At 37.3% G+C, this 24,819-nt stretch overlaps 2 protein-coding genes across 4 annotated transcripts; both read right to left on the bottom strand.

Moving 5' to 3' along the window:
• Positions 1-502: 502 nt before the first annotated feature.
• On the bottom strand, positions 503-17,039 carry LOC105342492 (kinesin-like protein KIF23). 2 transcript variants are annotated; one of them, XM_066068517.1, is made up of 23 exons: positions 16,933-17,039; positions 14,346-14,391; positions 13,830-13,922; positions 13,506-13,544; positions 13,079-13,184; positions 12,612-12,748; positions 12,357-12,481; positions 11,073-11,234; positions 10,552-10,664; positions 10,119-10,240; positions 9,677-9,779; positions 9,313-9,392; positions 9,000-9,119; positions 8,657-8,780; positions 8,008-8,081; positions 7,730-7,832; positions 6,696-6,904; positions 4,938-5,048; positions 4,280-4,612; positions 4,089-4,179; positions 2,632-2,771; positions 1,476-1,666; positions 503-1,298 (listed from the first exon to the last, which is right to left on the bottom strand). In XM_066068517.1, exons 1-23 carry the CDS (start codon positions 17,016-17,018, stop codon positions 1,265-1,267), a joined length of 2,742 nt encoding a protein of 913 aa, XP_065924589.1. In that variant the 5' UTR covers positions 17,019-17,039; the 3' UTR covers positions 503-1,264. The 2 variants fall into 2 exon arrangements, with proteins under 2 accessions (XP_065924589.1, XP_065924593.1); XM_066068521.1 differs by lacking the exon at positions 16,933-17,039 and adding an exon at positions 15,720-15,857.
• A 224-nt stretch (positions 17,040-17,263) lies between these two features.
• LOC105342490 (uncharacterized) lies at positions 17,264-23,858 on the bottom strand. Of its 2 annotated transcripts, none has more exons than XM_066068541.1 (14): positions 23,616-23,858; positions 23,457-23,577; positions 23,251-23,349; positions 22,532-22,993; positions 22,215-22,385; positions 22,000-22,130; positions 21,574-21,757; positions 19,128-19,208; positions 18,721-18,753; positions 18,423-18,476; positions 18,103-18,300; positions 17,892-17,927; positions 17,733-17,795; positions 17,264-17,505 (listed from the first exon to the last, which is right to left on the bottom strand). In XM_066068541.1, the coding sequence occupies exons 2-14, from the start codon at positions 23,512-23,514 to the stop codon at positions 17,384-17,386; spliced, it is 1,692 nt and encodes a 563-aa protein (XP_065924613.1). In that variant the 5' UTR covers positions 23,515-23,577; positions 23,616-23,858; the 3' UTR covers positions 17,264-17,383. The 2 variants fall into 2 exon arrangements, with proteins under 2 accessions (XP_065924613.1, XP_065924611.1); XM_066068539.1 differs by having other exon boundaries at positions 17,265-17,505; positions 18,070-18,300; positions 23,616-23,854.
• Between the last annotated feature and the right edge of the window lie 961 nt (positions 23,859-24,819).

Below are 24,819 nucleotides of genomic sequence, written 5' to 3'. Positions count from 1 at the left end.
TTATTTTAACATGAGAACGTGAACAATGAAGATGAATTCCCATTTATCTAATGATCGATGTGTGGCCAATGTTAGACTAGGGCAGCGGACAACAGGTTGCCATTATAATGTCAAGAGCGTGCAGCAGTAGAATAAATACTTTTCCTCGTCCATTTCACACAAACGTTAGCAGCAGGAAGGTGAATATGACAGGACGTACACATGAAGCCGACAAGGAACCTAACTACTATACGTGTTTCAGTAGCCTTTCTCTGTCCCGCATGACAATGATGAGTTGCACTATAAACTTAAGTTCTTCAAACTGTTTGACAAATAAAATTTATCTTTGGCAATAAATTAAACGTCAAATTTGGATCTCTCCTTCTACCCTACTTCCCTGTAAGCCCACAAAGATAAATTGGGCAATCAAAATGGCTTGCGTCAATATTATAGCCACTATTTTCTTCTTCAGTGGAAACATATTCCAGTGTTAGATCCTTACAGTTAAAAGTTAAAACAAATATATCATTAATTTACATTTTTTATTTCGTGTATACATAAATATTCATTTAACTTATATAAAAAGGTTTGTTCGGACAAAAAAATACAGAATTGTGACATTAAAAACATATGATAGAAATTATATGAGAAAGAAGAAAAACAAAATAGAAAAACAAAAGACAATTCATAAAAAAGAAAAGAAATTGTATTTGACCTACATGAACAAAGTATGTGTATATCACATCATTCTACAGAACCACGCAGTTTGTGACCAACACGAGACACTAAACAGGTCAAACATTCTCAGGAAAGACGGAGAAATCCACAAGTCCTACACATCAAATAATTATATACACCAGATATTTACAAACTTGAATCTGCTTTGTGTCGGACATGAATTTAATTCTGATGCCATCACAAAGATTGAAATTGTATCACAAATCATGACCAGGATTATTTTGTTTACGTAGAGGAGAGGGTCTGACTGTATATTGGACCGGGAGAAACGTCAAATAAGGAGTTAATACTGGGCTGTTTAAGTAGAACAATTACTGTAAGAGAGATATTTCCCAAGTTTTACAGCATAAACATACTACAAGAAACATTTTCAGTGACGAACATGTATAAAAGGCAAATACATTTGTATGTGTGCAAGAAAGAAAAATAAAACATGGTATGATGTGCCAGTAAATAAAACCCTGTGCCAGCGTTGCTTGGTCTATATATTATTGACAGTTTGGAGGTAAGCATAGAGTAAACATCTAAATCACAGGAGACACAGAAACTACACTCTCGTCCCAGGAAGTGGCTTGCTTCGTCTACAAAAAAAAGTCAAAATTAATGAAATCCAGATGAAATTTTCTATATAAAATGACTTTAATGGGAAAACATTCCTTTTATTCAATTTAAAAGTAAGTTTCAACTAGAATATACTGTAAAACCTAGTAGGACGTAGGATTGAAGACAAAACAGAGACAGAGAGACCGAGCACTTACTTCCTGGCGTTGCCGTGCCCCTCGATGCCGACGTTACAGCGGTCCTCCACGTCTGTCCAGTCTCCCTCAAAGTCCTGGGGCTGGGGACAGGAGCTGCGCCTCTTCCTGCTCCCTGGGGACGTCTGGGTCAGTGTCTCCACATCGTTGAACACCACCGCAGTGCCTCCACCAGCCGTGGGCAGACACTCACCCTGTAAACAAACAACACATCTTGTACCAATATACAGATCAATGCTACCTTAAAACTCAGTTCTATTCCTAACAGTTTTTTAAATAGAATATCAGATAAAAATAATAAAAGGAATACTTATTACCAGTTTATATATAAGAAATTATTTTGTGTGATCAAATGTTATTAGAAAAACCAAAATGTCTATTTTACAGTTGAAGTAGAACACACTATAGTCACATTAATTGTAGTGGTGTGGCAATACCTTTTATATTTGGTAATACACATTTGGTGCAGCAGCCCTACTTAGTATATCTTGGCCCCGCCATCATCAAAGTTTTCAAACTACTCAACTCTTCTCTACACTCAAATCCATATATGAGAAGTGCATAAATTTGAGGTCAATACTTGGACTTAAAGAAAGTAAATGAAGGCAAGGCCTGTGGTGTATATTTTGTGGTATATATCTCATGGTGCCTCCCTACCTAGTATATCTTGGTGGTGCCTCTATACATAGTATACCTTGGTGGTGCCACCTTACCTAGTATATCTTGGTGGTGTCTCCCCACCTAGCATATCTTAGTTTGTGATTATTTACGTCTGTGAATAGTTTCTATCTTGTATTACAACGAATAAACATGCTAATTCTATCTAACCGTGAAATAGTTTCTGTACTATCTGCCCATGGTGAAGTCATCGAAACCATTCACCGGTTGCATTCAATTTCCCTTGTTTTTAAACTTTAAACCTCTGGTGTAATCCGAGTCTACATTAAACAATGTCCAATAACTCTTATTTGTTTACCATATAAGAAAATTGCATCTCGGCCAATTAAAGTGATCTTTGGCATGCGAGGTTGCCTTATGAAATAGTTGTTGTCTCAGGGGACAATACATTCACCATTGTCCTCATACCCAGTAAATAAGTATAAAATATCTTGATAGTGCCTCCCTACCTAGTATGAAAAATTTTGGTGGTGCCCCCTACCTTGTATATCTTGGTGGTCAGGTTGTCCTCTGAGTCCATATCTTGGTGGGTCAGCATGTACTTGGAGGCCTCCTTTGTGTCCTTCACCTCTAGCTTGGACACCGATTTCTTCTTTTTTATTTTTGGCTGAAGAACCGTATCTGTAAATATACACACTAACAATAATACACCCATTTATTCAATAACCGAAGCACTTAACTCTTTAGTAGGCAATCTTAAGGATTTTTTTGTTTTAAGAAGAAATTAACAGTTTCATCATTACCCAGTACAAAGCAATTAAAAAACAACACAATAATTATTGTCACAAGTTTTGAGTATCCTTCTTTTTACTATAACATACATTCAAAATTTTAATATTAAAAAAAAATCTGGATAAAATAAATGAATTCCTTGATACTCATGCAGTCTACATCTTGAATGGTGAACAGAACACTTAATCCTGGATATATACATGTAAATGATTGACTTTAAGGTAGCTCGTGGGTTTGTTGACATAACAATAGGAATCAACTTAGAAAGTTGATCATCTTGCAAAATTATACAATTTTCAAAAAATCATTAATAATCTTTAGCAGCATAAAATGAGATTTTCAGAAAGCTCTAATGCAGTAGAGACAAATATTTAGTTATGGTGCTAAAATTTTTAAGACATGACATATATGGCCAAATTTTGTTCCATGAAGTATGAGTGTCAATTGAAACTGCTTTATTTAAAATCATATTTGAAAAGTATGGTAAATGAATTGAAACTACATGCATTAACTTTGATTCTTTAATAATAAAACTTCTGTATTTTCAGCTACCACTCTATAAAAATTCTTTTAGCTAATTAAGGAATACGACTACAAACTTATTATGTCGATAGTTTTTAAACAATTATTTCTGCATTGATTTTTAAAAAAGTAATATTTCCTCTCTTTGCAACTTTACATTTATTGCATTTTTGCATTTTATATCCACTTTCAAATTCATAGTAACATCTAATAAGTATTTACATGTTCTGATATGTCTTAATCAGGTAGTTTAGTTAATCAATACATTTTTGTTTTTGCTTCTCAGATGCAAGAAAATGATGACATCGCACTAAGTTACTGTAATGTCAGTAGATATGTGAAATCTTTAAAAACTTGGCACCAAATAAATTTGAAACCTATGGATTACACGGACAAATTTTTAGGTTAGGTTTTCTCACAAACAGTAAACCTGTGAGCTACCTTAAACAAAGAAAAGCTGTTCACATACACAGTAATTGTCAGTAAAAACAGGTGCTAACAAGAAAGAATGAACAAAGCAAACACATAGAACTCACCAATTACTGAAGATAGGAAAGGACAGAAAGAGTATAAACATATCAATTCTCATCAGAAAAAAGACAGATCTATGTATTAGAAGACTACAGATTCTCAATCACTGCTATGCACTTGGTGTCATGCTACACATAGTCTGACATCACTGACCTAGCTCCACATTTCCCTGGGGATGATGGTCCAGCCAGATCTCGGCGTTAGAGGACCTTGACCGTCTGTGTCGAGGGTTATACGCAGGTGTCTGAAATTACAAATGTTGTGTAAACATAATTATGATTATTTTAAACATGTAAAATAACGAGGCTGTTGTACTTGCTCATGATAAGGCTTGGTCCACCTACAGGTTTGGGGGTGTTGGAGTTGGAGGTAGATCGTGGTGTGGGTTTGAGGTTTGCCCGTGCGGCGCTCAGACTGGTCCCGGTGGTGGCGGTTCTACTTCGTGGTGTGGGGGTGTTACCAATCTTCCTCATGTCGTTCTCTGAGCGGGCAGACAGAAGCTTGCCGGGGGTTGTGTGGGTCCTGGTTTTGGGTGCGGGAGTTCTGAAGGTCTCCTGGGGGGCGGGCATGGCATCACTATCTCCCTCATTCACAATATTTCTCAGCATGTTCAGTTTGTGTTGTTTCTCCCAAATTTGACCACCATAATCCTGTTCAATTTTCTGTCTCTCTTTTTCCTTTGAAAAAAAGGAGAAAATCAACACTGGTCCAAACTTAAAACTGAAGGATTATAACTCAATAGTGACAAAAAAAGGCAGTACATCTATTTAAATATACTTCTCTGCAAAAATAAAATTACCGGTATATGACAGTACGTCACACTATTAGGGAGACCGCCAATTTTCACTGGATTTTCAATATCAATATAACTTTAGAGCAAGTACATGTATAGACCACAGTATAATGTAAATTCATATATTTATAAATTAGTAAAATCTTGTGGAATTTTGTCAGTCTGCGACAATCATTTAAACATTATACAGGAGGCATATGGCTACACACCAGATTTCTCTCCCAGTGCTGGTTGTTCATGTCTAGGCGAGTCTTGAAGTCGTTCCTCAGTCTCTCCTTCTCAGATTTCTCCTGACGAATCTTCACCTCTTTGTCTTGAATCTAAAGAAATGATGAAGCTCTCAATAAATTCTTTATTGGTATTAGATATTAAAAAGTATGTCTGTTTTCTACCGTTATATCAAATTATACTCAAAACCTCAAACAAATATTGTAATGATTTTTACTTTCATGTGTAAAATCATTATTTCAACCTAAGCAATGAAGTAATGTTAAATGAATATTCTTTAAAGAGCATATTTCAGGGTTACAAAATATTTGAGGTTTATAAATAAATGAATAAATGTAAGCTTAAAACTAATCTAAAATCTAAACCATTGTTTTACAACAAAATTCTTGGACTGTACACAACTAGAGAACAATTGACAAAGAAGGAATCACTGATACAGGGGGAGGATGACGTGTACATACCACGGCCTCTAACTGATACAGGGGGAGGATGACGTGTACATACCATGGCCTCTAACTGATACAGGGGGAGGATGACGTGTACATACCATGGCCTCTAGCTGATACAGGGGGAGGATGACGTGTACATACCATGGCCTCTAGCTGATACAGGGGGAGGATGACGTGTACATACCATGGCCTCTAGCTGATACAGGGGGAGGATAACATGTACATACCATGGCCTCTAGCTGATACAGGGGGAGGATGACGTGTACATACCATGGCCTCTAGCTGATACAGGGGGAGGATGACGTGTACATACCATGGCCTCTAACTGATACAGGGGGAGGATGACGTGTACATACCATGGCCTCTAGCTGATACAGGGGGAGGATGACGTGTACATACCATGGCCTCTAGCTGATACAGGGGGAGGATGACGTGTACATACCATGGCCTCTAACTGATACAGGGGGAGGATAACGTGTACATACCATGGCCTCTAACTGATACAGGGGGAGGATGACGTGTACATACCATGGCCTCTAGCTGATACAGGGGGAGGATAACGTGTACATACCATGGCCTCTAACTGATACAGGGGGAGGATAACGTGTACATACCATGGCCTCTAACTGATACAGGGGGAGGATAACATGTACATACCATGGCCTCTAACTGATACAGGGGGAGGATAACGTGTACATACCATGGCCTCTAACTGATACAGGGGGAGGATAACGTGTACATACCATGGCCTGATACAGGGGGAGGATAACGTGTACATACCATGGCCTCTAACTGATACAGGGGGAGGATGACGTGTACATACCATGGCCTCTAACTGATACAGGGGGAGGATAACGTGTACATACCATGGCCTCTAACTGATACAGGGGGAGGATGACGTGTACATACCATGGCCTCTAGCTGATACAGGGGGAGGATAACGTGTACATACCACGGCCTCTAACTGATACAGGGGGAGGATAACGTGTACATACCATGGCCTCTAACTGATACAGGGGGAGGATAACATGTACATACCATGGCCTCTAACTGATACAGGGGGAGGATAACGTGTACATACCATGGCCTCTAACTGATACAGGGGGAGGATAACGTGTACATACCATGGCCTGATACAGGGGGAGGATAACGTGTACATACCATGGCCTCTAACTGATACAGGGGGAGGATGACGTGTACATACCATGGCCTCTAGCTGATACCGGGGGAGGATAACGTGTACATACCATGGCCTCTAACTGATACAGGGGGAGGATAACGTGTACATACCATGGCCTCTAACTCCCTCTTCTGTTTCTCGGACTCCTTGTAGTTGCGGGAGTTCTCCTCCATGCGTCGCTCCAGGGATCTGATCCGGCTCTCCAGCTTCTGTACGTAGGACTCAGACTTCTCCACGCGCTGCTGGAGCTCATCATTCTGGACGATTGCCTGCTCGTAGTTCCTCTCAAACTCGACCAACTGAGCCCGAAACTCATCATCTACAGGGGAACAACAACATAACACTAAATGGACTGTGTGGGTAGGTGTACAAAAATACTTGTATCTCTTAAGTGAAATAAATAAGGCATTTCATAGATCATCTTAAATTTAACTTCTCAAAATTCACTATTAAATCACACTGTTTTATCATGATGTTTCAAACTGAATACAGTCTTATCTACAGAAGAGTTAATCATTAATGTTTACTGTAGAGGCACATATTTTCATTGGGTCAAAATTTTGTTGTTTTTCAACCAAATAAAATTTTGTTGGCATTTAATTTCGTAATATCTTTGTATTTTTCCGACAACATTAGGCCACATAAAATTAATACTTAGATTCTCATCATTTGCAAAAAATATGGTGTAGGTGGGAGGATTTTGTTTATTATTTTTAATTTTTTTAAAACCACCCTTTTCATCGTTCATGTTCTCCCATTTCACCGTTCATGTTCTAGAAATAACAACAGCTGTATTCTTATAAATTGTTAATGCTAATATGAGTGAACAAACCCACTAGTTATATTTTAATTCCATTTATTTGGAATTATCTGTTAATGCATAAAAACATTTGTATCCAATTTTTTGTATATCGAGCCCAATTTTTTTTTCTGGAATTTTTTTTCCCCACACAATTTTTTTTTCAAAATAAAATAAAATGCATTGGGGCGGGCCATTTTCAGAGGGGCGGGCGGGGAAGAGAATCTAAAAATTAATTCTATGTGGACTTATTGAATACACATTTACTGTTACTGACTGGCCCCCTGTAATACACATTTACTGTTACTGACTGCCCCCCTGCAATACACATTTACTGATACTGACTCTGTCTGTCCAGATCCAGCTGTAGGGCCTCGCGCCGTTTTTGGCGTTCTACCAGGAATTTCTCTAATTGGGGGAGAACTATATCATCACTGGACCGCAGCAACTGTGAATATTACAAAAGCATCAAAGCTATTAGACAAGTCAAATCCTGAGGGTTGAAAAAAGAGAGCAACACAAATAAAATTATAGCTTTACAAAATGTATAAAGATTAACAAAGTTGGCTGTACAATTGTTGAGCAGTCTTCTTACGGAACCTTTTAAGTCTTTTTTTGCTTACTTCAAAGGGAGGAAATCCTGGGCCCAGAGAGAAATCAAAGGCTGGGACTTTGGGAGCTGTACACAAGTCATCCTCTGTAACACCAGTGACATTTATAAAACTGACTCATACTGCATATCATCTCCATTAAAAAAAAAACTCGTCACAATTTGAGCCTGATAATCGGGGCAACCGATTCAAACTTGAGAAAGATTAAAATTTTATCAACAATAATTAGAGTATAAACTTTTTCTGCTAATTTTCATTGTCAAGGACACTTACATGTACATAAGATTAGACATATAAAAATGTACTTGTTATATAGACATGATGATAGAGTACTGATACTGTAAATTCCTAATTAAACGCGAGGAATAAATATCCGCGTAAAATCGCGAGAACCCCGTCTCGCGAATTTTAAAATCTCGCTTTTAATTTTCAGACATATGTAAACTACATGAAACTATGATAAGATTTCGGCATTCGCGATTTTATGTTCTCGCGATTTGATGGAAAACCGTTGAATCGCGGAATTAAGTACTCGCGTAAAATAAGGAATCTACAGTAGTAAAAGCTGTTATTTTAAATAAGTACATGTATTTAACATTGTTTTTAACACACTATAAACTGCAGACTACAGACGTTGAAAAGGTCATTTCAGTAAAGTCACCTGATTTAAACTTTTCCTTGTAATTCATTTTACGGCGTCCTGGCGTCAGCCCGATGTCGAATCGGACCTGTTGTTGTCTAGCAATGAGCACTTCCTGAGATAACTCGGCAAACTTCATCACGTGCTGAAAGAAAAATTAATTTGTGTTAGTGATCAGCAGCCATAGCAGACGTGTTAGCCAGATAGGGCCAAGTGGAGAGAAAATATCGCTACACTAGTACAGACAAGAAAATGATTAAGAGAGACGGGGGGGGGGGGGGGGGGGGGGGGCCTAATAAAGTCTGTTATTCATATACACAAATACCATTTATACACATATACATGTATATATAGGGTTACTAACTATTGTCTCATCGAACTCGTCCCCTTTGGGATTGACACACACAATCATCCGCACTTTGCCCTCTCCATCAAAGTAGTTTTTAAACAGATGAGTCAGTTTGGAGTCTCTGTACGGCACCATCTGTAAAATCAATCACCACTATGTACAACACACAACACAATAACCCACAGCACAAGATAAAGCTTACAAGGTCAGATTGAATCACTAGTAAAGTAGTTCTGCATCTATATTCTGAAACTGTATTTCTTGACAAGTCATGTTAAAATCTGTTTGAATGGTATGTTTTTATATCAGATGATTAATATTTACAAACCTTGTTAGAGCAGTTTTTCTGGTTGTCTCGAAGAATTTCGATACAGTTCCTGAGGGCCATCAGGGATTGGTTGATGTTACCTGTACAAAGAATTCCATTTATACTGTCATCAGAATTTACAATGTTCCTCTTATACACATATCATTATAAATTGGGCGAGACCAGATTGTGAAAATTCAAAAATCTGTCAATTTTTATTCATTCCAATTTTTATTAAGATTTCTTGAAGCCATCACCAGAGCATGACATCCTTCTGCTTATAAGACCAATAAAATGATATTAGATTTATACTAATATTACAATATGAATAGTTGCAAAAATTGAGTCTTTCTCCAGATATCCAATTAACTCAGTATTCACTGACCAGCCTCTTTGAGACGGTCCCCGGCATTCTTTGTCCTGTGGGTCCTCTCACTGCCCGCCAAGTCCACTAAAGACAGCTGACTGACACAGATCTTGTCAGGGTCCTGTCAATAAATCACCATCAATAAATACAACACTGTATAACGACTGATGCAAATATCATGTACAGCATTTTTTATATACTTTTTAAATAGATTAACTTAATTTAATTACCATTGTTTGTAATGAAAAGTTTATTAGCAAATAAAAAACCTTTCAAGACCACACAAAAATACCAATTTTTTCATGCATGTTGCAATTTGAAAAATGAATTCCGTCGATCTATAAATAGTTAATGACTATTCATATGCAAGAAGTCAATTTTGCTTATCATTCTGGGAAGTTAGATGTGATGGTATTGCATGGACTAATTCCCCATGTGTGTAACACTGTTGTGAGATTACCTGTAGTACCTCCTCCCCCCTGGGGTCTAGCGGAGCCTGCACGAGGCGTATGTTGAAGATACTGTGACTCCGACTAGACTCAGCATTCAGGGCAGTGTGGGCCACTTTACGTCTTTTCTGACCTGCAATTTTTAAAGTTTTATTTATTTTTCAGCAATGAACAATTCTATAAAAGGTCACCATAAAACCACAGGTTTACCTTGTGTTGAAGAAAAAAAAAAATAATGCATGTATACTCTCATACATACTTTACCCATAATGAGTTTTTTTTTTTTAAATAGGTGAAATAAAATATAGTTTACACAGTGTATATCATCAATTCGGTTTTTCTTATCAAATAAACTAAAAATGTTGATGTTCTGGTGTTTTGACTGTGTGTCAAAGTCAAACTCCCAGGATAATTGTTGGTGGATGAGGAGGTTCAGTGTTTTACCTTTGAACAGGACCTCGAAGGCCTCCTCTGGACTGGTGATCTCCACCTCCACACAGTTCATCACGTACATACAGTCACTGGAGTCCGTCCTCAGGATCTTGGTCTGGGGCGGCCTGCATATCAATCATACACTCATATAAACACAGCAACAACCAGGATCAAGGAACACAAAAGGAAACATTTATCTATCTCTGATTTGGGATTCAGATAAGTAACCCTCTTAACCTGTTTCAATATCTGGCAATTATGATGTGAAATCTTTCATTTGAAGAGATGGGGCTAGAAAGAATTGACAAGAATCTCCCAAAATCAGGAGCACATAAATTCCAAGGATCAATTTGTTAAAAACAACATATGCAATTGCTGTTTTTAACACTTGTTGTAAATATTAAATGATTTAAGTTTGTTGGCTTTGAAAAAACTAAAAATTTGGAAACACAAATTAAAGCTTTATTTTTAGCCAGTAATTGGGTCAGTTGGGTACTTACTCATAGCCAGTAATCAGGTCGTAGGGTACTTACTTGTAGCCAGTAATCGGGTCGTAGGGTAGTTCCTCCAGCAGGTCGTACACGTAGTTGTTGTAGATCTCTATGTAGGAGACAAACACGGCATACTGGTTGTCATCATCAACACTGCTCAGGATGGTCGGGTCACTGATCCTCTCCTGATCTCCAAAGTTACCTCTGTAAACAACACACAATGGCACGAAGTTAAATATGGTAATCAAAATAGTAGAATCAGTATGGCTTATCCTCTAGGAGATTTAGTGAAGAGTTCTTGCAACTTTAAATGCAGCCAGAGTGTCTTGTGACCAAGACCTTGTATGGTCAGTCAACATAACCGATCATCTAACGCAGTGAATATTTTAAGCTGTTATTTACAATTGCTTTTTGACAAGTGGTGTCTATGGAGGTAATGATTCTAACACTGAGACCTACCTCCTGTGTGTGGTGGGGGTTTTAGGTGTGGTGATTCTAACACTGAGACCTATCTCCTGTGTAGCACTGAGACCTACCTCCTGTGTGTGGTGGGGGTTTTAGGTGTGGTGATTGTAGCACTGAGACCTATCTCCTGTGTGTGGTGGGGGTTTTAGGTGTGGTGATTGTAGCATTGAGACCTATCTCCTGTGTGTGGTGGGGGTTTTAGGTGTGGTGATTGTAGCATTGAGACCTACCTCCTGTGTGTGGTGGGGGTTTTAGGTGTGGTGATTGTAGCATTGAGACCTATCTCCTGTGTGTGGTGGGGGTTTTAGGTGTGGTGATTCTAACACTGAGACCTATCTCCTGTGTAGCACTGAGACCTATCTCCTGTGTGTGGTGGGGGTTTTAGGTGTGGTGATTGTAGCACTGAGACCTATCTCCTGTGTGTGGTGGGGGTTTTAGGTGTGGTGATTGTAGCACTGAGACCTATCTCCTGTGTGTGGTGGGGGTTTTAGGTGTGGTGATTGTAGCATTGAGACCTATCTCCTGTGTGTGGTGGGGGTTTTATGTGTGGTGATTGTAGCATTGAGACCTATCTCCTGTGTGTGATGGGGGTTTTAGATGTGGTGATTGTAGCACTGAGACCTACCTCCTGTGTGTGGTGGGGGTTTTAGGTGTGGTGATTTTAACACTGAGACCTATCTCCTGTGTAGCACTGAGACCTACCTCCTGTGTGTGGTGGGGGTTTTAGGTGTAGTGATTGTAGCACTGAGACCTATCTCCTGTGTGTGGTGGGGGTTTTAGGTGTGGTGATTGTAGCATTGAGACCTATCTCCTGTGTGTGGTGGGGTTTTTAGGTGTGGTGATTGTAGCACTGAGACCTACCTCCTGTGTGTGGTGGGGGTTTTAGGTGTGGTGATTCCTGGCATTATGTCTCGCTTTTGTCTCTCCATCATAGCATCAGCCTCAGACTGCACCTCAAAGCCATTCATCTTATCTGACTTAAACACCTGCAAAAAAAAAATCCAACAAATTTTCACATTTAAAGCAAAAGAGAAAGTTAAGATTTTAATATAAGACAACAGTTATATAAAATAACCATCATTTGAAAACTATCATTGGTTAACAACAATGACATACGTATTTCTTGGCCTGGACTCCACTGATACTGTTGAACAAGACATCCAGACATCGGGGGAGGACTCCCTGGTCCTTGGGGGACCCGGTCATTGTGTAGGTCTTACCGGAGGAGGTGATTCCATAGGTAAACAGCAAGCCTACAACACAACAAACCCAAAGGACATTTTCTCATGAATACAGTGTAGCCTCTGTTATCTGGACAATTACGTTCCCAAGCCCAAAGGTCATCCTCTCAGGAATGCTGGTATTAACCTTGTACTTCAAAGCTCAATGCAAAATATTTAATGGTTTTACCCCTGTGAATTCATTTATTTAATACTAGTGCATGTAATAGCAGGAAAATGTCCAGACAGTAGTTGTGTAAAGTGCTTTGATATTTTAGTTATTGATACAAAAAGAAAAAAATTAGTTCATATATTTTAATAGTAAGCAATGCTATAACAAATGTAAACAAGTTGTGTTTTTACCATTTTTGCCGCGGAGAAGATCGTCCACTAGGGGACAGGCCACGTAGTCAAACACGGCCTTCTGGGATGTGTACTCGTCAAACACGTACTGGAACGTGAACTGGTACTGTAAAAAAAGAGCAGCCATTAAAACTCCCTAACAACAGAACTACAATGAGCTGTAACATTTATACTGATGATAGCAACTCAAAATTAACAGGGTTTTTTCTTCTTTTTTTAATTTGAAAATTGATGAAAGCTATGACAATTAAGATATGTAAATTATAATTTGTGTAGCTTTGTATGGATGCAAAATTAGAGAGACTATTTTTAGGGTCACTTTTGCTTTCAAGTAAATGATCAACTGTAGAACAATGAATTAGTGCCCGACTTGTTGTACACTCATCCCCTTGTGAGTGAGGTGACAATCCAGTAATTATATACATACCTCTTTAATCTGTCCATTTCTTGCCACTGCCAAAGAGTTCTATTGGAAATAGAAATGCACCAAATCAAACATAATCCAATCTTATTTAATTTTGCATTTACTTAAATAGTTATACACGTACTATCCTTCCTTAAAATAAGGGCGTCATCAGAAACACAGAATATTTCATCGAATTACCCACGCTAGCAAGGAGTAAATGACAATTGAGTGATGCTAGTGTAACAAGTCAATGATGTATAAATTGATCTTTGCTGTCCTACATTTATCTTTATGTTAGGTTGGTGCTAGGTGTTAGCTAACATGTAGGCCATGCTTGTCTCTTACCTCTGGTGGGATAAGCTGGACCACGGTGGTACTTAGAGGCTTCACACAGCAGTTTTCATCGGGGTTGTCAAGTGGACGAACACGACAGTATACCTTTACAAATCACAAAATATCGTACATCAGTCAGATTCTTTCCAGTTCACTGCATTATCAGTCGTTTTTGTAATAATGAAATTTTTGCTTTTTTCACTACTATTCTCACTCGAGAAAATTCAATACGCAAAAATGATTTGCACTGTTATTTGCTGAGAGAAACTTAGAAAATCACAAAAAAACAATTGTTGCAAAGAAAAAAGGTTACAAATCTATCGTATTTACACAAAATTTTGAGACAAGTAAAAAACCCTCATTGATTAACAGTACATACTATCTTTGGAAAATTATTAGAACGATAGAGTTTTTATATTTCAAATGTGAATTCATGAATTCCCTGCATGGGCAGCTTTTTTCTTCAGCCTTTTCATCCTTACATTACAATGGCTAATTTGCAAGAATAAGTAGAAATACTGTACTAACCTCAACTGGGTCTACTTCTCCCTTCTTTTTAGAATTTTTACCTCTCCTTTAAAAAATGAGACAAAATAGAATATGCTTAATACATGTATATACCATATAAATTGAAAAAAATCTTGATTTTCATACAACAGCTAGTGTCACGTACGTTAACTTATGTATTCAAGTGTAAACATTTTTGTGTCAGGGTATCTGTTTCATTACGATTAATCGGTTAAGATTTTTTCCCTTTCAACGAGCACATATCATAAACAGAATATTCTAGACGCGAACTATCTAAACCCTAAAAAGGCGCGCGATCTGAAAATTGCTGACATGTCAGACGAGCTCGATATTCTTAATCAGGAAATATAGCACATTCTAGAATTTGGACACATTTTAGTTTCAAGAAAATTAATGTTGGACTGCCTACAAAGGAAAATCTTTTGAATATAGTTTTTTATATCGCTAGAAATACTGAGTAAATCAAATTACGAAAGCCTAGTTAATGAGTCTGTTCATTGTAACTTGTTTATTTACATTTATTTAGCACTACACTATAAAATATCAAAATTTCCGATTATAATCAATAATTAGTTAGTTGCAGGAAACCGATTATCGATTATGGAAATCTCACCAATTCCCATCACTACGCACTACACAGTCGTTTGAGATTAAGGAGGAATACAGTTAAACAACAATTTGAGAGGATCGGAGCAATAAACATTGCATAGATATATATACTATACATAAATTAAGCACAAACTTGGCAATAACTCTCAAATTGACATACAGTACACCTGTCCATAGAAAAAGAATTTGTTAAAAAGAACTTATTAGAGCAAAAGTCATGAGTTCAAACCACGGCTGGGGTGGAGGTGGAACTCCAGTGTTGTGAATTTCTCAATTCTCTGTGCTTAATCTATCTAATTCCCTCACTATGGGCAGGTTATACGTTAATTTGAGAGTCATTGCAATGCATCATGTGCTTATTGTATAACTATCAATAATTAAACGTATATTTATTACCATATCAATCATAAATAAGTTAAAAACAGTAATTTAGCACGCCCATATTTTATAGTTACAGTCTGAGTATTTAACCGGTTAATTGAAAACAACAGTGACTTATGCATCCGCGCATTCCGGTGTAATAAATCAATCAAACAACCGGTTTTATTTTGAACTCTGCCAAAGACTAAAACGATATACAGTAGTACGTAAATATTAAATCGGAATCAAAATTCTACATTCCCTTTAAATGAGCAAGGAGTTTAGATTCCAGCAATTTTTGTCATTCCTTGTCTATGTTTACACCATGCAATTCAAAGGTTTACAGGATTCTAATATTCTAACGTGTTTTCTAATGACGAAAACAAAATCCCATTAAATACTTACTGTGGCTTCATAATCAGGATCACATTAGTAACAGTATTTACGTGGATATGAAACGAAATGCGTAAACAATGGAAGCCTACTTCGTGCTTGTTTAAAATTTGCCTCGAAAAATCACATGACCAATCACCGCTTCCTAAATGAGAGCGCCTCTAGTGGTAAAGGGAGATAACTCATACTGTACACATAACGAGGTTTACACATGTATCATGTGCTAAACCTTCTTTTCAATCAAAAACAAACATTTAATTCCTTTAGAAAAATCTTGAGTTATGTATTTCGAATTTCTGCTTCTCGTAACCATAATATTGAAATATCATTGCGAATAACGACCACGGACATGTTATTACCTATAAAATAATAGTGAATGGTCCGTTTTAATATAAAAAAAAAAATACTCCACGAAAGGAATTCAAAATTGTGACTGACGTCCAATTAATTGCATCTTGAATTTTACGTTGAAATCTATGGGCAGCGCATGCTTTTTTTAAGATATCGTAAAAAGCATTGATTTATAGGACACATATAATGTGTGGACAACCAATCATGAAACACATGTTACTTGCGTAATTCAATCATAAATAGGCGATCTAACTGGTTACACAAATATCAAGTCATTATTAATGAAATTGCTTCTATTTTGTTTAACTAAAAATTTGAGACATAACGAAATGACAAGTAGTCCTCGGTATTTGATCGGGGTTAGGGGAGGGAGGGGGGGGGGGGGGGGTTATGTAGTCCCAGAACTCACCAGAACGACTGAGCCGCCAAAATATCTTCCACACAGTTATATAACATATGCATGTAGAACACTTTGGTTCTGATAAACTATTTCAAGTAAATACAATTTATGAAGAAAATATCAGAGACACATAATTAATTATATTATTATCAGGTATGCTATAAAAATGCTACTTATATTCCTCTTGCATGCTTTTCATCTCTTTAGTTATCTTTCAAATTGGATAACTGCACGGCCGAACCCGCACCAATGCAGCAGTGTCTCAGAGTGACAACAAACATGGGAAAGGGGGAGAAAGTTCCCCATTATGCATATACACATAGCGGCACATTACCTTGAATCTTTCTATCCAAAAGTACATAAGGACGGCTATGGCGTGTATTAAACTGTTGCTTTATTCGAATCTGTTCACCATGCAGGTTATATCGTGCCGAAATTTTCAAAGGCATAAAGATGAACTGGAATTCGACTTACCGTTCACTGGATTTTGGAGTTAATTTTTCGTTACTTGATGAAGGAGATGCAACCCATTTAGGACGAAAAAAGCAAATATTCTCCATATGTATGCACTAATTCAACGTGCATGACATCAATCGTGACGTCATAATACATTTGACGTCGACGTAAGATTTTGTCAGGATTTGCCTATAACATCTTCGCTAGCCAAGGGTTTTCGGTCCACTTTGCTCCCCATAAACGTTTATGGGGAGCAAAGTGGACCGAAAACCCTTGGCTAGCGAAGATGGCCTATAAATGCCTTGCAAAATTTTTTTCTGATAAAAGTATACAAAATATATAAGCATTTCAACTTTTTTAATCAGTGATATATGACATCACCACACGAATGGCAATTATAAAACGTCAATGAATAAATGTATGAATGAATGATGTTATCTTTGGAACTGTTTCAGCGTCAGTGTAGGCGTCACTCTGGATTACACGTGCATGATTGACAACCGTCTGATCCCAGCGGACCGATCTCATAGCTCCCCCCACAGTTAGCGATACATCTCTCCATATCCATACAACTCCCGATCAGTCCATGCACTGTTATAAAACATAAACGTTTATACTTAGAAGATTCAAATTAATTTTAAAAATTTGGCACACACCTAAAACACGCTAGAAATTCTTAATGAACACAAGTATAATTCTCTTCATGTTTTAGTCAGCAGTTGATAGAATATGTATTCAATGTAACATTCTTTAATTTAAAAGAAATCGGTGTTATGTCTCGGTCTGAAGTTTGAAAGAAAACTAAAACTATTTCATACTTTTTCCATTTTTCGCAGAACACGAAGGTCCGAAACACTCTGTATTGTAAGCCACTTTTTCAACTGTAAAAAAAAATCAGCATCTAGCATTAGATCTATTTTTACTTTGGTGTATTAATTCATTGCAGGCCCAAAGCCATGACTGAGAACAAATCATACCTTCTGTATGTTTTGGAGAACCCGAGTCTGTTCCTCCTGAAATTTATATAATCTGTCGATAAGAATTATGTGTGCGTGTGTCATACACACGCAGAGAGAGAGAGAGAGAGAGAGAGAGAGAGAGAGAGAGAGAGAGAGAGAGAGAGAGAGAGAGAGAGAGAGAGAGAGCCTGACTTGCCCATAGATAACATCGGACCATGCATTGGATTACCGTCTGCGCCGCCTCCGGTAGAGGCCCCTGCTGCCGCCATGAATGGAGACTTCATCGCACTGCCCATGCCCCCACTGGCGGAGGCCCCAGAACTCAGTGACGCCTTGAAAGGCCCGCCCCCGCCTGACCCAGCGCCACCACCCCCGCCCATCATCATGCCACCACCGCCCCCTCCCGCCATCATCCCGCCGGATCCACCTAATCAAGAAATGCAAAACAATTTATTGTAAATAAAATAAAGTTCAATTTTTGAATTGCAGAACTAATCATGACATGGTAGCATATTATATAAAAAGAATTCTAGAATAATAAGGAGTTACCTCCCCCTGTCATACTGGCACAGAATGGGCCTGCACACCCACCACTGGAACTCCCTAGATAGAGAAATTCAGAAATAAATTATCAGAAAACCCAAACTTACTACAGGTATTAATGGTGTTCCAATAAGTTTTTAACCACGAATTGCCACAAGCACTTTCCGAAGATTTAGCCATTAGGGAGTAAAAGCCAATCAGTATATAGTTGATCATACATTATAAACGAGAGTAAAATGTTCAGAACTGAACCCATTGATATGGAAATAAAAGAAAGGAAGTTTATTTTTATGTAGATCATTACCACTTGATCCAGACGAAGGCATCAATGGATTACCTATAGTAAAAGAAAAATAATGTTTACTATACTATATCATGATTAAATTTGTAAGATACGCTTTATTTGTACAGCATATCGTAGAGGAGCGGTTTTACAAGTCTAATTTTAATTAGATTGCTATAATATTAATCAGCGGAACATGTGGCTCGTTGGTCATAGGTTTGACAAGGGACTGAAAGGTTCAAATTCACTGTGTTTTTATACTTTGTGTTCTCGGAGATGTGTTATCTGGATCACACACTGTATTAAGCTACATTAAGAGAACACAAGTAACCCTCTTTCGCTACCTTATTGCCACGGAAACTAATTAACTCAAGACAATTCTTCAAAACGTTACGAAATCTTGTATATATTATAGAATGTGTACACACCCCCTCCGGATCCGCCATTCATACACAAGGGAAACTCGCACTTTGATCCGCCACCGGAACCAGTACCGTGTCCGCCAACATCTGAAAATAGCATCATAAAAAAGAAAAAGTGTTTTCACTTGATTCTGTATGGAACGCCATAGCTGCCTTATGTGGCTATTTTATATGTAGATGGTGCTTTATTATATTATGCTGTGGTTATTTCATGTGAAGATGGTGCTTTATTATATGAAGATGGTGCCTTATTATATGAAGGTGGTGCTTTATTATATGAAGATGGTGCTTTTTTATGTGAAGATGGTGCTTTATTATATGAAGATGGTGCTTTATTATATGAAGGTGGTGCCTTATTATATGAAGATGGTGCTTTTTTATGTGATGATGGTGCTTTGTTATATGAAGATGGTGCTTTATTATATGAAGATGGTGCTTTTTTATGTGATGGAGCTTTTTAATGTGAAGATGGTCACTCGGAACTTTATCTTTGAAGACTGAGTTAAACATTTATTATCTCGAAATTTTGAAGCTAGAACAAAATTGATACAGTTAAAATCCATTTAATACACAATTGCTAGTTTCTCTTTTTTAGCATAATAAGTATATATGTTACGAGATGAACTGTTAGACTTAATCTCAACTGAATTGACAAATAAGATTAATTGAATAATACAATATTTTGTAAGTATTTCTTGACATTTTACTTTTGCCTTTACCACTTATAAAAGGGCCTTCTTTGAGCTATATTATAGTATAGTAGACCTTTCCCTGTGACTTTCCCTTACTTTATCTTCAAGTCAAATCCTATCACCTACGGCATCAGTCTGTTTAAAATCAGATCCTCAATCCGTTCCTTTATTTGTCAAGTTTTTGTTTTTTTTATAACATTTTGTTTTGAAACACTCAGAATGTGAGCTCTTCCTCCAACTCACCACTTAGGTTAAAGAGGAACGGTCATCAATGACGAAGACCGACTGGGCGATGACAATAACAAAATCAAAGTACTGAAGAACTGACGAGAGTTGATTTTGTCGATGTTTATTTATTTTAAAATCAATGATATGTTATTTTGCATGACAAGTACATGTAGTTTCTAATTTGTATTTGAATTACTCACATTTTTATAATATAAAATTTTATAATATGAATTTTTGGACTCTTTCGACAAGAATGTCGAGAAACCCCCCATATGAATCATCTTAAATAATATTTAAAGATAAAATTAATTCAATCAAACTATGTATCAGTAATAGAAATATATTTAACGAAAGTTGTATGGATCCAAGCGATATTGAACTCTATAGTCTCGTTCAACCAAACGCTCGGCTGACACTGTAAATCTCCGACAAGCAAGGGAGACTCTCTGCTTGTCGGAGATTTACGGAGACAGCCGAGCGTTGAGTTGAACGAGACTATATTGAACTCTGGCGTAGGAATACATACGACTACAAAAAATATCTAAATTGTTCGTACCATTTAAAATCTGACTATTTTCAAGCTATTTATAAATAAGTTTCCTTGAAAAACAATGTTTTAGCATACATTACATCGAATTTATCAATTATGTTCAAGAACTAAGTCTTGTCAGCAGCGATGATTTGTGATGAGGTCCAAACACTGTTTCACTTTCGATTTGTCTGAGTAACTGCATAGGAGAGTTGATTAAAATCAACTCCCAATTAAGAGCGGATCAAAGATCTTATTTTAATCAGATTGCTAGGGCATAACCTTCGCTTAAACACAAATAAATATTAAATTCAATTTTCTGCTTTTCAGGATAACGTTACTAGGCTTTAATTCTTGTAATATTCAGTCATTATATAGTTGTCACTTAATAGATGTAAGTTCGGTTGGGGTAAAGTCGTAAACAGCTAGATTTTCTCGATAGCTTATATACTAATTGTGCTAGAAAAAAGAGGAACTAGCAATAGTGTATCAAATGGATTTTGATCGCATCAATTTTTTGTTTTACTTTCAATATTTCGAGATAATACATAAATGGTTAATCCAGTATTCAAAAATAAGAGGAGTTCCGAGTGACCACCTTCACATTAAAAAGCACCATCATATAAAAAAGCACCATCATATAATAAAGCACCATCTTCACATAATAAAGCACCATCTTCATATAATAAAGCTCCACCTTCATATAATAAAGCACCATCTTCATATAAAAAAGCACCACCTTCATATAATAAAGCACCATCTTCATATAATAAAGCACCATCTTCATATAATAAAGCACCATCTTCATATAATAAAGCACCACCTTCATATAATAAAGCACCATCTTCACATGAAATAACCACAGCATAATACTATAAAGCACCATCTTCACATGAAATAGGCACATAAGGCAGCTATGGCGTTCCATAATTCTGAATACAAAATAAAATTCAAGAGAGCATAAATAAAGGCAGAGTTAATGTCCCAATTACAAATAACTTACTGCTAATAATACTACTTCCGCTTCCTGTGTTCGTTCCACTGCCACCATTTCCGACGGACCAGGTTTGCATTCCGCCCCCAGTTCCGAAATTATTGTTTTTGCCGTTATTGTTGTTGTTATTGTTGTTATTGTTGCTGTTGTTTGCAGACTTCTTCTTACATTGACAACTTGGACATCCATCTTTCTAAAATGGTAACCAAAGATAAAGTAAGCACCACGGAACAAGAATTGTGAATGTTAAAAACATTTAACATTATGTGTTATTATCATATTCATAGTATTTATCACCAAGTACACAAGTAAAAATGACAGACATAATTATCAAAGTACATAGATTACCATTTATTACAACTTTTTGAAGCCACAACATCAACTACTTAAGCCAATCTCTCTCAGCTTGCAGTGGTTGCCCTTGGTGTGATTTACCTGTGTGTCCCCTATGTCGTAGCCCGTGTCCTTACACCTGATCATGCACGCTATCAGCTTCGTACACTCTGAGACGGACTTCGTCGTCGGTTTGGGGGTCGTTGTAACGGTCAGGGGAACAGGGTTCTTCTCTACAAAGTATACACGTGAGTTACAGATACAAGTAAAATTACTACGAAATATGATTTAACTAGATCTAGGATTTAAGCTTTTACCTTTTTTGATACACGTGCACCGTTGACATCCGTCGGACCCGGTTTCCCCAATTTTGGCCTCTCCGTCACATGACATGATACACAGTTTGGTCCCTATACAGCTGTTATGGGACGTGGAATGGGGTCTTACCTCAGGGGCATTTTCACACACAGGCATCCACGCTTTTGTTGCTGTTTAAGGGGAAAAGAAATATGATTGTTACAAAGACTTTGTAATATATAGAGTAGTGGTGTAAACACACATTATTTTATTTCATTTTCAATAATTTACGCGTTCGATTAATTTTCTCACTAGTGAGTAGTCACCACCCTGATACCTGGGGCACATGGACATGATTTACAGCCGAACTCGTCAGTGACCACACAGTCATGGGGACAATCCACGATGAACCCTGTGACGCAATATCTAGGAACCCCCGGGCTCACTAGGGGCACGTTTTTCGTTTTACAACCAGGCGGAATAGAATTTCTTCTCGGAGGAAACATCATCATGCTTGGCCTTGGACCGGCACTCATCTGAAATGGCGATTTCCCCGCGAAAGACGATCCCGGAAATGACATCATTCCTGGTCGGGGTTCCTTTTCCTTTTCTATGATAATTATATTTGTTTTGCCCCCATTTCCCTTGGCGCCTCCTAAGTCTCCCCCACTGGATCCCCATTTATTTTCAAGGGACGACCAGGAATCCCCACCTGTGCTACCACCACCACCACCAAAACCACTGCCGTCCGTGTTAGATCCGCCCAGATTAAAACCACCGCCCCCTGAACTGTGTTTGTCTGTTTGAAAGAAAGAGACATTCGTTAGATTGTTTGTTATTAGATTTTACAGTAAAAGTTAAACAGTAAAATCTGTTAGGAGAATCTCAGCATTTCGAATCGGATTTCCAAGTCTGACGAAGATGGACTAGGTCTTTAATCAGTAGATCTCACATATATATACAATGAATTACTATAATAAGCAAAAATATCATTTAAAAATAAATATAGATATGAGAGTATTAAGTCAATTATTTTCAAAATAAAAGCCAATATACCGTTTTTACATCGACACAAACGGCATTTGTCGACGTATTCAATACACCAGGGGTGACAATTAGGGTCTTCCGGTGGGCAATAATCCATATTTGGTAACTCTGTAAGACGAAGTGAAGGTGAATATACATGTATTAAGCATTGCCATATAAAGTAAAAGTTATGCATTTAGACGTTCTGTATTCATTATGAATATCAATGTACTTACGAGATTGCGTGACTTTGAAAACAGACAGAACAACAAACATCCAGGGGAGACAACTCATTGTTGATTGATGGCAAATTCCCGTAAAAAAATCAAATGAAAATCAAATGTACCAAAATATGTAAAAAAATCAAATGAAAATCAAATGTACCAAAATATGTACTGTGTCACCGGTTAGTTCATTCAGAAATACCGAAAAAATTCTCACTGAAGACAAATAACCAATAACAGTGAATCTTGTGGCAGTTTTGGAGCACCTGCCGTTTGGCGATATCAGGGAGAACTCACGGGAGGGCCGCGTACGTAAACACCCCAGCAATAGTGTTACACGGAAAGGGTACAGAGCCTCCTTATCCGGACCGTTATGTAACAGGACATGTTTACTGGTCCCAGAGAGTGCGCTCCCTAAGGAAACAACAGAATTAAGCCTGTACTTGCTGATTTGCTATCACTTTTTGATTTGTTCAGCTGGGGAGTCAACAGGTGAGTGGATCCCACTGTATATTCGTATAGATTACACCCACGTGTCTATCCAACAAGTGCGTAAAGCATGATGCAAACCCTTCACATACTTGAGTTCAACCTTTTTCATTGATAATCTCAATCTATATGTAAATGGACAACAGACAAGCCCTTATGACCCATCTCCATGTAGTTATTACCTACATAAGGGTACCGGTATGTAAACATTCAAATATATATATATCTATTTGTCACTCATATAAACTCATATACACTTGTCGGAAGTCTTTGTATTTGGACACCGCGTAACATCATGCTAACACGAATGAATAATAAACAAGGGTTAAAGGGTTAAATTGCTCACGTGAGTTACACTTCAAATGAATATGCCTATCATATTCTAAGGTTTCTAATGCGAAATTTGATCTCAATCGTACTGTATAACTGATTTTAAACTACTTCTATAGAATCAATAAATATATATGTTTTATAAAAAAATAATGCATGATTTTGACCCTTTTTAATTTACTCGAACACATACATGTATGGCGTCAGCGAAACTATGACGTAGCTGTCCAAACCTTCAGATATCCTTTTTATTAGGCTTATCTTACAAAAAAGACGAGGATGTTAGCGCAGTTGGCTGTAAACAATCACTGTAAAACATTTTATTCCTTGACTTATTCTTGTGTTTGTTTTCCTGTTTTCTAAACTAAAAGAAATCATGACAAAATATCGCAAAAGAGTAAAAGAAAACGTATGTTTTTACCTCAGTTATGCTTTTTATACTGAGAAAGCTCGTCTACGTGTACGTCTGATTGTTAAAGTCAATATAAGGTGCAGTGAAATAAGTTCTATAATGCTCATCGAGGACCAAAATCATGTGTCTATATAAAACATGAAA

This window comes from Magallana gigas, chromosome 1 (assembly GCF_963853765.1).
Source record: "Magallana gigas chromosome 1, xbMagGiga1.1, whole genome shotgun sequence".
NCBI classification, from domain to species: domain Eukaryota; kingdom Metazoa; phylum Mollusca; class Bivalvia; order Ostreida; family Ostreidae; genus Magallana; species Magallana gigas.
This window is presented reverse-complemented; position numbering and strand designations above follow the sequence as displayed.

Excerpts from the sequence above, each read along its gene's own strand:
- LOC105342492 (XM_066068517.1), bottom strand. The coding sequence starts at position 17,018 with ATGGAGAATATTTGCTTTTTTCGTCCTAAATGGGTTGCATCTCCTTCA. Across the intron at positions 9,780-10,118 it reads GGGGGGAGGAGGTACTACAG|GACCCTGACAAGATCTGTGT; the intron begins GTAATCTCACAA and ends ATTTATTGACAG. Across the intron at positions 8,082-8,656 it reads CAAGGAAAAGTTTAAATCAG|AGGATGACTTGTGTACAGCT; the intron begins GTGACTTTACTG and ends CTGGTGTTACAG.
- LOC105342490 (XM_066068539.1), bottom strand. The coding sequence starts at position 23,514 with ATGAGTTGTCTCCCCTGGATGTTTGTTGTTCTGTCTGTTTTCAAAGTC. Across the intron at positions 22,386-22,531 it reads ATCATGTCCATGTGCCCCAG|CAACAAAAGCGTGGATGCCT; the intron begins GTATCAGGGTGG and ends CCCCTTAAACAG. Across the intron at positions 22,131-22,214 it reads GTGCACGTGTATCAAAAAAG|AGAAGAACCCTGTTCCCCTG; the intron begins GTAAAAGCTTAA and ends TATACTTTGTAG.